The 13,391-nt window shown below is 33.9% G+C and overlaps 1 protein-coding gene across 1 annotated transcript in view; it reads right to left on the minus strand.

The window, feature by feature from the left end:
- Positions 1–13,106, minus strand: part of LOC149805330 (spermatogenesis-associated protein 7-like) — a 64,435-nt gene extending 51,329 nt beyond the window's left edge. The window contains exons 1-4 of the mRNA XM_089949256.1: positions 13,012–13,106; positions 10,108–10,170; positions 6,486–6,575; positions 701–748 (exon numbers count right to left, since the gene is read on the minus strand). Of these exons, the coding sequence (XP_089805382.1) occupies positions 701–748; positions 6,486–6,575; positions 10,108–10,170; positions 13,012–13,036 (226 nt within the window). The 5' untranslated portion in view covers positions 13,037–13,106. The remainder of the gene's footprint in view (positions 1–700; positions 749–6,485; positions 6,576–10,107; positions 10,171–13,011) is intronic.
- Positions 13,107–13,391: the final 285 nt, after the last annotated feature.

The raw sequence follows: 13,391 nt of genomic DNA on the forward strand, positions 1-13,391 counted from the left end.
GAAGTACTCTTAATTTAAACATTATCTGATCTGAAGTTTTAAAACAATCAAAATCTCTCTCCTCTAACATTTTTAGTTGTTTAACATTCACGAGTCACAATGATAAAACAGACTTAACTTGACATCTGGATTAAATTTTTTTTTACAGCAGATGGGTTCTCTTATTAATTCTTGTCACAAATATATTGAATCTGAGAAGGCACATTTTCCAACTGAAGAAACCTGTTTTTTTTCTATGAAATTTGCCATTTCTGTAAAGAGAACATTATGTAAGGGTATTGGGGAATTACAGGTATGATATCCATACTCTTTTGAATATGCAAGTGCTATGTATGAGCCTTCTTTTTCATATTTTTCTTGCGTATAAGTAATGCATGGTGAATTATACAGATTTTTTTAAAAATGACAAACTTTGTATTTTATTGCTTCAGTTCATTAATTTTGATTAATATACCCAAGAGCATGGACTAGATAGACAGATGGGGTAATTACTAAAGGTCATATCTTGACATGGAGACTAATTATTTTCAAAAATTTATTAGCTACAGGTTTTTTTTTTCTGACAAACATCTATCTTCAACAGAATCTGGGAAAAATAATTTTGTGATACCATTCCTTTTTATAACACTATCAGCCATCAAACCTCTGAGAAAAATATTTCAACAAATTCTACATGATAGTTCATGTAAAGTAAGATTACCTTTTTGACTGATTTGCATAGATTTTGGAGGCTTTGTGTCAATTGCAGCTGAAACAAATAAATAAATAAATAAATAAATAAATAAATAAATATTCAGTGTTTAAAACCAGAAGAATAGTGAGCAATTTGCTTATGTAAATATACCTCCCACACCATCTACAACACAACCAACCCCTTGATGAACATGAACATTTTGTTGAGAAAAGTGCATGACCCTTCTGAAAATAATACAAGTACAATGACTTCTTAACATGCAGATCTGATGATGATGACCATAATATGCACAAAGTTTGACAGCAGTCAATTAAACGGTAAGGCTAGTTGCATTCACAAAATCTGTCATACACTGCATAAAGCCACTATGTAAAAGAGGGGCCATAACTCTTCCAAAAGCATAGAAGCAAAAAGAGTTTTCAATATGTGCATCTTTTGATGCTGACCATAATGTGTACAGTGTTTAATAGAAATCTACACAAAACTGCACAACAAACTGTGTATCTTGTTGTGCTAACAAGATCATGTCACACTGCTTTAAGCTACAAAACAAAATGGCAATAAATCCAACAAAATTTGTGGGAGCATGGAAGATGTTGCTGTTGTGGGTTTTAATGCCATTTTTCAGCAAAGGATAGGCTATGCATAGCAGCCAGTATAACTGGTGGAGGAAAAACCCATGCAAACCCCAGGAAGAACCAATGACCCACAAGAAGCTACTGGCAAGCTTTCTCATGTATCCACATTAGCCAAGCCCAAGACTTGAACCCATGAAGACAGAGGTGCCTGGTAGTGATCCGGAATGGTGAGCACTTTAGACCACTCAGCAACTTGGGGCCCGATGGGAGCAAAATTATTTGTTAACGTGTGCAACGGGTGTATGGTAATGGCCATAATATCCACCTAGATTTATAATAATCCATAAAAAGCTGTTAACAAGATCACTTCATATATGGCACTATGCTCGAAAGAGGTGAGGGTATGCAATCAAATCACTTTTAACAGTTTTGAAAAGGTCATTTCTGATTGCACCGACATGACAAATGATATACTCTTGTTTAAATTACTGCTGATTCACTATTTTTTAATGGGAATGCCATGTTTAATGAATTCTGTGGTTGTTACATGCCATGATATTCATGACCCCATGAACAACAGTACTCACATCCCCAACACACAAATTTAAGTGTTGATTGAAAACCATAAAAATTAATATTCATGAAAATAAGTAAATTGACAGTATTATGAAGAGATCTTATTGAACAGAACAGAAAGTGATCAAATACAATTATAAATTTTTTGTGGCCTTGGGAGAAAACTATGATAACAAATGATGACAAGCAAGAAAACAAAATATTGCTGGGTTGTGCAGAATGGTTTCCCCAGCCACTTGTCCAGGCCATGTAATCTTGGAAAAGTGACTTTTTCTTATCAAATTTTTTCTTATACAACTCATTCTTCATCCTCACAACTCTCTTCATTTTGCATTTCTTAATGTGTAAGCTAGAATCTGAAATGGGAAACATTTGTTATTATGTGGTAAAACTAATACACTCTTTATTATTTGATGTATCAAGTAGATGATGTTCTGTAATGCAGTCTTTAAGTTTTCAAAGTAATTATCGCAACTGGAAAAAAAACCAAGATGAATTGTGATATTCCATTTAAACATTTTAAAAAATCAAACTTTTGGGAAGACAATAATTTTCAATAACATTTTCTTTAAGTTGGCAAGCAATGGGCTAATTTTGAACTTATAAAATAAAAAGAGAGTGACTAAATTATGTTAAGATGTACGAGTCTTACAAACAAAACCTTTCCATATGCAACTTTATTATTCTAAAACTGATAGAACCTATAAAAAAAGGTCACTACCTCGAGTAAAATTTTTGTGAGAAATTTGGTTTTATATATACAGTTTTTGTCAACAAAAGCTGGTTCTATATTCTTACAATTTTGGAGCACAAAACCCAACCTATAGCTTAAAGTAACAAGGGTGACTTGAAAGGACTGATATTCAACTTGGAGAAAAGAACTTATAGGAATTCAATATAAGACCATTTCTTCCTTTTAACTAATATTCTTCGGCAATAACAAGATTTTAAAATTAGCTGCTTTGGTGGACATACAGGATGTCAGCTTGGTACAGTTTTCATTTAGGACAAAGTAGACAACATTTGAAGTCTTTTGGTGAAAATCTTTTGTCATAATGATCAATCCATTCAAAGAAATAGTGACAATAAGATTTTAAAGACAGCTGTTGTGGCAGCCATATTGGACATACAACTACACTAATTTCAAGCAGGACAAGTTAGGTATCATAAGATGTCCATTGGAGAAAACTCCATTGTAACATAGCCATCTGAATGGGTGGAGTAGAGAAAACAATATTTTCAAGGTAGCCATCAAGGTGGCCATATTGAGGGTTAGTCATTTTCATTAAAAAAACACTAGTTACCATAAGAACTTTTCTATTGAAAAACCAAGTTCAAAATTACTTTCCATTTTTGCAGGCATAGAGAAAACAAGATTTTGAAGATGAGCACATTAACTTGTCAGATCAGCATTAATGTAAATACGGGTCAACTAAACATTATAAGAAGTCTTTTAGTGAACACTCTATGCTAATATGAACATTTTACTCAGGACAGGTAATGATAACAAGATTTCCAAGATGGCCAATGTGGCAGCCATATTAGACATGAATCAGGACTAACTGTGGACATCATAAGAAGTCTTATGGTGAAAACATTATGCCAATATGGCTTACCATTCAGGAGTAGTGATAAAAAATTTCAAGATGGTTGCTGTGGTGGTTATATTGGACATCAGATTAGCAATATTCTGATTTGGTACCACTGAAACATCAAAAGAAGTCTTTTAGTGGAAACTTTATGTTGATCCAACTATCAATTTAGAATGAGTAAATTTTTGGCAACAACATGATGGCCACTGCATGGTGGCCAAATCAAATTTCAGGTTTGTACAATTTTCATCTTTATACCAAATGGATACTTTATGATAATATTTTGAAGATGGCTGCTGTGGTGGCATTATTGGATGTCAGATCAGCACCATTTTCATTCAGGACCAGGTAAACACAAAATAAGTATATTAGTAAAAGCCCCATGTTGTTAAGACAATAAATTGAGGAAGAGGAGCAATAACAAAATTGTCAAGGTGCCTGCCTTGGCAGCGATATTTGATTTCATATCAGTACCATTTCATTTAGGACCAACTAGACATCAAAAGAAGTTTTCAGTGAAAATCCCATTTTGATGTAACCATCCATTCAGGAGAAGCATTAACAAAATTTTCAAGATGGTGGCCATAAAGGAAATTGCAGCAGCAGCATTTTCATTGAGAACCAACCAGACCATTTAATGAATGTGTGTGTAAAGTTTCATGGCAATCCTCAAATTAGTTTAGGAAAAGTAACAAACTTATCCTAGAGAACTGATGGATGAATGAAAGACCATCCCATGACCAGAAGACCTAAAAAGGATCTTAAACCTGTGATTAGAATGAAGTTAGATTCTTCAAACTTTCTGCATATACTCAACTTTGATTTTAACTTCAAGCATGCTAAGCTCCTTTAGAGAAATATCCTCCAAATATAATATGTGATTTTTTCAGTTTTGAGCTTGAGTTTCTTTCCCGATATGATGCCTGGTTAACTAATTGCCATTGTCTCTCTTGAACACGTGCATTCTCCAAAGTGTGTAAATTTGTTTCTACTAACAATTTTGTACAAAAAAGTTCCAAACAGATTATGAAAATGTGTTATTTTTGGCAAATTACACAATGAAAGGCGCTTAACAGGACTGCTTCATTTATCTATTTTAAGATATACAGTGATTACACCAATGTGTTGTGAAATTTGCCAAAGAAACTGACAAAGACAAAGATGTCAATGACATTATAGTTAAATAAGTTATTGATGAACCATAAATTTGCAATCCTATCAATAGACTGTTGTAATGAAGCTATACAAAGTGAGTGATTACATTATGAAAACCCCTTCTTTTAAAATTAGATGCACTCATGTCTGTGTTGATTCGGTTGGAGAGAAGGGTTTAGTTGACATACCTACTATAAAGGAGCCATGTCTGTAATTTTATGCATTTCAGTGTCTTATGTATGAACAGTTATGGTAATGTTTTAAGTGCCATTATTGTGAACTTTTATAAAGTATATAAAAAAATATTAAAAAATATAATAAAAAATGATTATGGATAATTGATTAAGCATTTTTACTAGCTTGCAATTACAATAATGTAATCTGGTTACTCAGTTAAAATTTGTTATAATAATGTTACTCTCATTTAGAGTCATATGGCCAAAATAACTTGGAAAAAAAAGCATTGCTTAAATCCAATGTTAAATGCAAATATGAATACTGGGAAATAGAGGGCATAATTCAAATAAGAGAACACACATTGTATATATATATATATATATATATATATATATATATATATATATATATATATATATATATATATATACACATATATATACACACACCCACACACAATGCTGTCGTGCATTTCTGCACACCTAAGATTTCTGACTCCAATACTGAAGCACACATATCAAATTTGACCAACTGACAAAAATAAAATACATGTACAGCAGTGCTTACCATTTGAAAAGAGGAAATTGTCACCAGAATATCCTGTTAAAAATAATATTAATTCTGGACACAAAGGATACCATACCCGTGTTTTCCTGACTCTATATATGTCAGCCAATTCTGCGAACAGCGTTGAAAAGATGTAATATTTATTAATCGGGCTATAGAAATGAAATGCATTACTTTGGACTGTTTCTGTCAGCAGTTCAGTTGAGTAATCAGGTCAGGTTTATAGCTAGTTTTACAAAATTCAATGTAACAATGCCAAAAAAATGGCAAGATATATTAAGCAAACTAAACCGATCTTGTAAAAAAGTTAGTAAAGTACAACATTTTATTAAAAAAATAAGCCATTCTGTGGAAGAGAAACAACAATGAGTAGGATGTAATGTGTTTACAATGTCTTGGTGATGGGGAAAAATTACTAAAGAATTTAGAAACAGACTATACGCCAGGGAATTTCTTGAGAATTTATAGCGAAGTTGACATGTTGGTAACGGATGATTTTGTATGTGTGGGACAACTTCTTGCAAAAATGGAAACTTGGATTAAAATACAGTAATGTTTTAAGATATACATTTCCATCTTTTATATAATGTATTTATTTGTATGATTCTAAGAGATAAATAGTAAATCAGATTTTCTGGGTTACTGGTTCAAGTAGGTCATGGAGTGGGTCTTCATGTTGACATTCAGAAATCACAATCTCATATGCATTTTGAGTCAAATGTGGGATATTTCTGTACACTTTATGAATATCACTTTACTTAATTAACGTACAATCGTTCATTCTTGACATAAAATGGATTTCTGACTAAAAATAAGATGTGATCCAAGGTTTACAGAAAAGATGCTTCGTTGTGCAGAATTACCCAATGCACAGAATTGGCTGACATGGTGGTATATATATATATATATATATATATATATATATATATATATATATATATATATATATATATGATGCATTTCTTGCTTCAGGTCCACTTCTCCCTGTTGAGCGTTCACTTCTCCCTTTCGTGTCCAAAAGGAAAAGTCACTTCTCCCTAAAATTCAAGTCTAGCTTAACCCCTGGCTACTTCAGCCCCATAAAGCTGTCAGTAGAACGACATTATCTGTATAATCTTCATATATTGAGAGTAGCTAAGAACTTACATTTGGCTTTCGTAATTTTGCTGTAGTGATTTTTCATGTGATCAAGCACCATATATTGTGTTGTCAGTTTACTGGAAGTTGGACACAGAGCTGAAAGAAAAATCCATGAAGTCAATTTTACAAATTGCAATGATATTCAAAATAGGTGATATTCATAAAAATTCTAATTTGAGATTCTGGAATTATTTCCTCATCTATCTAGCTATGTACCTATCTAAGTATTTTACTTTATCAGCCATAAACTTCAGGGTTGGGGTAGATGGGCACCTCTCACCAAAAGGGTACTTTTTGAGAGAAGGGTTCTCTGTGGCAAGTTGTGAAGTCATAGTATAATTTATAAATTCACAATGAAAATTTATGTTTACATTTTCTTCTAAAATTGCAATCAAACAAGTAAAGTTTATAAAGAAAATAAAAGGAATCATAATTAACACTGCGGGCAGAAAACTTAAGACAAAATAAAAATCAAGATAAATAGGAGGAAAATGACAACTTACATTTTGCATAGTGAACAAATTGGGAAACATTATCATTAAAAGATATACATTAAAAAAAAAATAACTGCAAAGAGATAATAATATTTATTAGGGAAACAGGAGATATACAGTAGTTGTCTCTGGTACCTCTTTAACTTGTACCCCCATCTACATCTGACAAAATTAATGCACTATACTGCTAAAATTTGTATAAAAATGAGCCACTTTTTAAAATATTTTGAATTTTTAAACCATCCTCGTGCATTTCCAGGCACACACTATCACATACATTTTCATTCCATGTAAATTGCTTTGTTAATGTTACTGATACTTATTATTCAATTTTGGCAGAAAGAACAAGCAAAGTCCTGTATGGTTTTAGTGAACTTTGATGAGAGATATTTCTAAGCCAGACTGCATGCCATATTATCCTTTGGTCTTAAGAAGTTAAGCCCAGTGAAGGCCTTACTAATGCCACTTGGTATTTAATTGTATTAAAATGTGAATTTGTAATCATTGAACCAAATGATTTAAGCTTGATAAATCAAAACAACCAAATTAACTAACAACATGTGAAAAATGATTTTGTGTTTACAGTGCTCAAACAATTTTTTTCGTTACAAAGGCCAAAGGCTGGTGACTTAAAAAAAACCCTACAAACCCCGACTGAAATTCTGTAAGGCCAGACTGCAATTTCCATATGATTATTTTCCCCTTTTTAATTTTATTTGTCACACAATGTTGCCATTGCTACAATTTAAATATGAATTCAATAAGAGGTTTGAAGGTAATGCAGGTGTTATTAGTGTTCGTCACTACACTCACTTGTGTTCAAACTTCTCTGCTGGATTCTCTGAGCCAATCATAGTCAGAACCAAGTTGATGTATGTCAATATGTTGTTTGCAGTATTTGCAAAGAATTCATTGCCTCTCCCCCACCTTATTTTGTGTTTTTTTTTGCTGCTGTTTTTCACAAGTAAGATTCTGTCAACCAGTTCTGAAATTTTACTATTCTTGCGTTTTGCTGATGCTACTGATAGTTCATTGCTTCCTAAATCAGCTTTAAAAATGAATCATACTTAAACACTATTCTGACAACTGAAATGATTATGCTTTTCTTGTATTTTATATATGCAGTAAAATCCAACTTCAAAGAAATGTTGCCGCTATTCACAGCCTTGTCAAAAACCTAAGATACATATGGCTGCAACATTTTCATTGAAAGCAATGATACGTAATATTGTTGTTCTTCTACTCGCATCTACATATCTTTGATTTACCTTTTGGGTTCTTCCACGTCCTGAGCGCACCTCTGAAATTAACACAATGAGCTCACCCACAACAGTCTTGAAACACGTCTCACTAGCTATAGTTAGCCCATATAAGTAATATATGGAATGACAATTTATAACCTGACCTTTCTGTGTTTTAATTACTGCAGTTTAAACTGCCCAATGGATAGTTTTACGTCAGCTCCCATCATGATTGTTTAAGCTTTCTACATGCTACATGTAATGGGCATATACTGATAGGGGTGGATCTTTTTTCTTCTTTTTTTTGAAGATTACTGAAAACTTTCTTCTTGAAACACCTCAATGTCAGGGGGTTTGGGAGTAAAAATCATGTTTTTAACTCGACATGCCATGTTACAAATTGATTAAAATCAGATCTCCACTTCATGAAGGACTAATGTCATAAGAGTGAACTCATTTACTAAGGTCATTCCAAATTTCTTGATTGACAAGTGGGGGGACCCAACTTATCATCAGTTTTCTGGGATCTTGTACTTCTGTACAGTATCATCTGTTGCACATATAGAAGTGCATGCAGTATTAATCAGCTCTGATAAGGATTTAGGTATTGGCCCTCTTTTTGGGGAGTTTTCAGTTTGGATAACTGCCACACATATTATCAGCATTGGTAGTAAAAATGCAGTTGTAATCTGGCTGCAAAGCATCAAACAATGCCCCATTTATTTTTCCACTCAAAGAAATTTGCTTGAGTGGTCTACTTGCATCACCCTCTGCTGGGGTAACATCAACATCCCTATATGGCCCTTCATTTTCAACTTCTACATGTAATTGAGGTAAGCTTTCACCAAAATGGGCATCAATTTCATCTGCCATAACAGGCTGTATTTCAATTAAAACCTAATTTTTTCTTCAAAAGCTCAATATATGTTTCTAAAAGGTTATTTATGTCTATGAGAATGGACGTCTTCGACTGTCTGACATATTTTGCTTGTTTAGTTGCCATAACTGGCTTGCGTTTTGTCACTTTCTGAACTTTAGTCACAACAGACTTTACTTTTTTTCTCTTTATTTTTCTGTTTTTGTGGCTACATAACTCCTCTCTCTTTTGAGGAACCTGCCTCAACTTCACAAAAGGTTGCAATATCCTCAGGCAAAAAAACCAAAAATTCAGTTGGCTTCAATGTTGGTAATTGAGAGGACTTCGTCCTTTTCAATAGCCATTGCAAATAAACAAAAAATAACTTTGACAAAAAACAAGCATAGCTTGGACTACATCTAAAGCTGGCTACAACACCAACCAAAATATGCGCCTATTATTGTACTTACTGCTCTACTACAATAACTATGAGATACCTCATATGGGTGCCTTGTTTATATAGGATACTTCAGGTGACACATCCTATGACTGACAAAAAAGTTTCCTTTTCTTTGAAGAGCACCTGTTCCCACCAATGACAGAGTAACATGCTATGTATACATGTGAGGCCGAAGGCGTTTGGGAAAATAATGTAATTTCACTGAAGTAAATTACCTGGGTATACAATCTGATTGCAAGACTATGACACAACTGAAGATTAAGAAATAAACTCTTACACCGCATTGTCAGATACTTTGAGACCATATGCAATGGTTGATTAATTCAGAAAACACTGTGCACAAAATATTAGATGGAATTATTAAAGGCACATTTAAATGTTGAACATTCTAAGAAACTGGTCATTTTAGATCATCTATTAGGTATGTCCGTCAAATATGGACCCCTTTATCTTTGCAGCCTATGAGACTCTGAGCAACTCTTATCCTCTTATATGAATAATATTATTCTCACTGTATGGAACTATTGGGTTCAGATTTGATAGCTGAAAATTAAAATGCAGTGAAGTCTACACTTACCACTGCTCTTTAGTCCCAACTGTCCTCGCAGATTTGTTGACATATTGGAAGGTCTTTCTTCACCTAATTATAAAGGTCCAGATATATAAACATTTTAAGTGAAATGTAATATTTTCTTACAATAATATTTACATGCAATCAAACCAGTTACTCAGATGATATAAGAAAAACTTGAAAACTTTACCTGCTGTGGCATGTTAAACAGTGAAACCTCTCAAAACTGAAACCTTATCAGTGCTCAAAGAATATATTTTAGACATGGGCCATGGGCTGATGACTAAAATAAACTTACAAGCCACGACTACAATTTCACAAACCTGGACTCCAATTTCCACATGCCCAAAATTTCTCCTATCGTAATATTTGTCACACATTGTTGCAATAGCTGCAGTTCGAATATAAATTCAAAGAGCTTTGAAGGTAATGCAGGTGTCATTAATGTTCATCACTACACTCACTAGAGACTGGATGGTCCTGGTGTTCACACTTCCCTTCTCTGAGTGAATCCTGGTCAGAACTGAATTGACTTTTGTTGATGTGTTGTGTTGTATGCAATAAGTGTAAAGAATAAATAGCAGCCCCCCCCCCCATATTTTGTTTTTCTCCAACAACAAAGAGTTCTGAGATTTATTTTTGTTGGGCTTTGCTGATAGCTAAGTGCTTCCTAAATCAGCTTCAAAAATGAATTACATTTGAACACTATTCTGACAATTGAAATGATAATGCTTTGCATTCTATATATTAGCAATAAAATCAGGCTTCAAAGAAACGTTGCTACTGTTCACAAACTTTTCCAAGAAATAATACATATGGCTTTAATATTCTCATTCAAGGCAACAGTATGTAATAAATTGTGTTATTGTATGTGCATCTACCTACTCTTTGATTGACCTATAATAAGTTGTTCCACTTCTGATCCTACCTATGCAAATCAGCTGTTGCTGCTGTAGTGGGGTTTAACGTCATTTTTCAACACACAATAGGCTATGCATGGCGGCCAGCATTAATGGTGGTGGAAGAACATGGGAAAACCCCAGGAAGAACCACTGACCCACGAGAAGCTACTGGCAAGCTTTCTCACATACCCACATTGGTGCAAATCAGCACAATGGGCTAACCCACCACATCCTTCAAAAACACCTCAAAGTTATTGCAAATCAATTAAGTAATATGTGAAATGGTTGTTTATACCTAACCTCTTTGCCTTAATTGCCACTATTTAAACTGCCCAAGGGATAGTTTTATATCAACTTTAATCATGACTGTTTACTATTTATACATTCTACATGTCATGGGCATATACTGAAAGTGGTGGTTTCTTTTCTCTTTTTTGCATTTTTTTACAATTACTGAAAATTGTGGGTTTTTTTAACACAACAATGTTCGGGGGTTTGGGAGTACAAAATCATATTTTTAGCAAGACATACCATGCTTCAATTTGATTAAATTTAGATCTCAATTTCATGTTGGACAGTGGTGATCTGATTTAGATTGTGCCTTGCCATGGCAGGTATGTCAACATCGTGAAAATACATTTACACATTTCAACAGTGCAATCAATGTTTTCTCAGGCAAATTAGAATTGTTTTTGACAAACCTGATGGGCACCTCACTTAGAATACAGGACAGGTCTGATTGAAAATTAGAGGGGCTCCGGGCATCAAGCTATAAGATTTTTTGCACACTGCTTATTAACTGAACCCCTCCTAAAACCAAAACAGTTTTCTGGGCCTGATTTGTGTCCTTTTTTTTAATTTTCATAAGAATTATGCTTTAAACTGAAACCCCTCTGGTCTGGAAACCCTAATAAACTTTTGGTCCCAAATTTTGTTTCTACACTGACATAGACCCCATAAACAAAACCTTGCTAAAGACATGGCCATGGTGTAACTGCCAGATCCCTGTTATAAGGTTCCAGAAACAGCAAAGGGCTTTGCATGAAGTATTGAGAAAAGAAAAAAGGCACATGCTCTATCACTGATTCAGCTAGTGTAAGCAATAAGTTAATCAGTAGTCCTTATGTCTGACTGAAAAGGCAGCTTTCAAAGTTAAGTAGGGATATGTTTCTTTAATGATACAAGGAAAAGCACATCAATGCTGACAAAAGACATTAAATAGCTTTGTTTCATAAACACTCCCTGTTTAAATCAACTTCAGCATTCCTCAGATGCCATCACATTTCAACCAACTGACATATATGTAATGAAACTTGAAAACATGTCCACATGCCTGTGTTAGGATCTGATTCCATCAGGAAAAAAGGTATCATAGTAAGTAAGTACAACTAAAGCAATGAGACTAATCTGTGCAACAGCGTCAATATGAGCTGCAAAATGAATGATATTCTTTAAATATTTGCTCGAAGTAAGAAGTCTCAACCCCATATCATAAATATCAAAATGAACATATACCAATGAAGGACTAAAAAAAAAGAAGAAAAATAAAAAAGAAAAGAGTTACAATGACTTTAAAGAAATACGCTAAATAACGACCGCTATATACACAACTGCAAATAATCATAAAAAGTAATCTTTTTAGTGTACTGCAATTATTTCCATTAAAACTTGTCGTTGGTAACTACGTCTGGTAAAATCGGGAAATGGGTACAGATGGTCGTTTGGTCAAGTAGTTATACGGTGTCATAATTTAATAAATACCCCATCGGCGCCAATATTACTCCTAAAAAGTACTAGAACTAAATGTATTGATTAAATGAGTCCAAACTGTTCTTTCAATGCACATAAAGAATTTCCACCACTTTAATTTTTGGAAACGCCTTCCGTTACTCAGTAACGTCGGCGTTAGTTCTGACGACATGCCGGTTGGTATTTTTGTGGCAACGATATGCATCTGTATTTGACGCTCTGCAAAGGCATACTAATGATAATCTAATAAGGTGCATACCCGCAGGATATTTACGACCTCCCATTCCAGGGATAATAATGGACAGGGAAAATTTTCGTCTACTTTATCATGTTTTGACAAAGCCTGACGCCATCTTGGTTTCTATCAACGCTCATCAAACTGCTCCCCAGGTAGCGCTCGCTTCCTTGTTGTTTACCTACGTTACCGGGAAGCAGTTTGCAATGAACCGTATCGCCTCTAAGGGGAGAACAACTCGACGGTATTTTGATTCTCGCCCTCCTCCCCCTTTAAAATGATATGCCACAAGATTTTTAACAGTTATCTGCGTCATCTATTCACCATTGTTCACAAAAAAATAAAATAAAGAAAATAAATCAGATTATCCTTGATGCAAGTGAATTGGCTTTTATGGTCGAAGT

The sequence above is a fragment of the Sinohyriopsis cumingii genome, chromosome 2 (assembly GCF_028554795.1).
Source record: "Sinohyriopsis cumingii isolate HCF-2022 chromosome 2, ASM2855479v2, whole genome shotgun sequence".
In the NCBI taxonomy this organism is placed as follows: Eukaryota; Metazoa; Mollusca; class Bivalvia; order Unionida; family Unionidae; genus Sinohyriopsis; species Sinohyriopsis cumingii.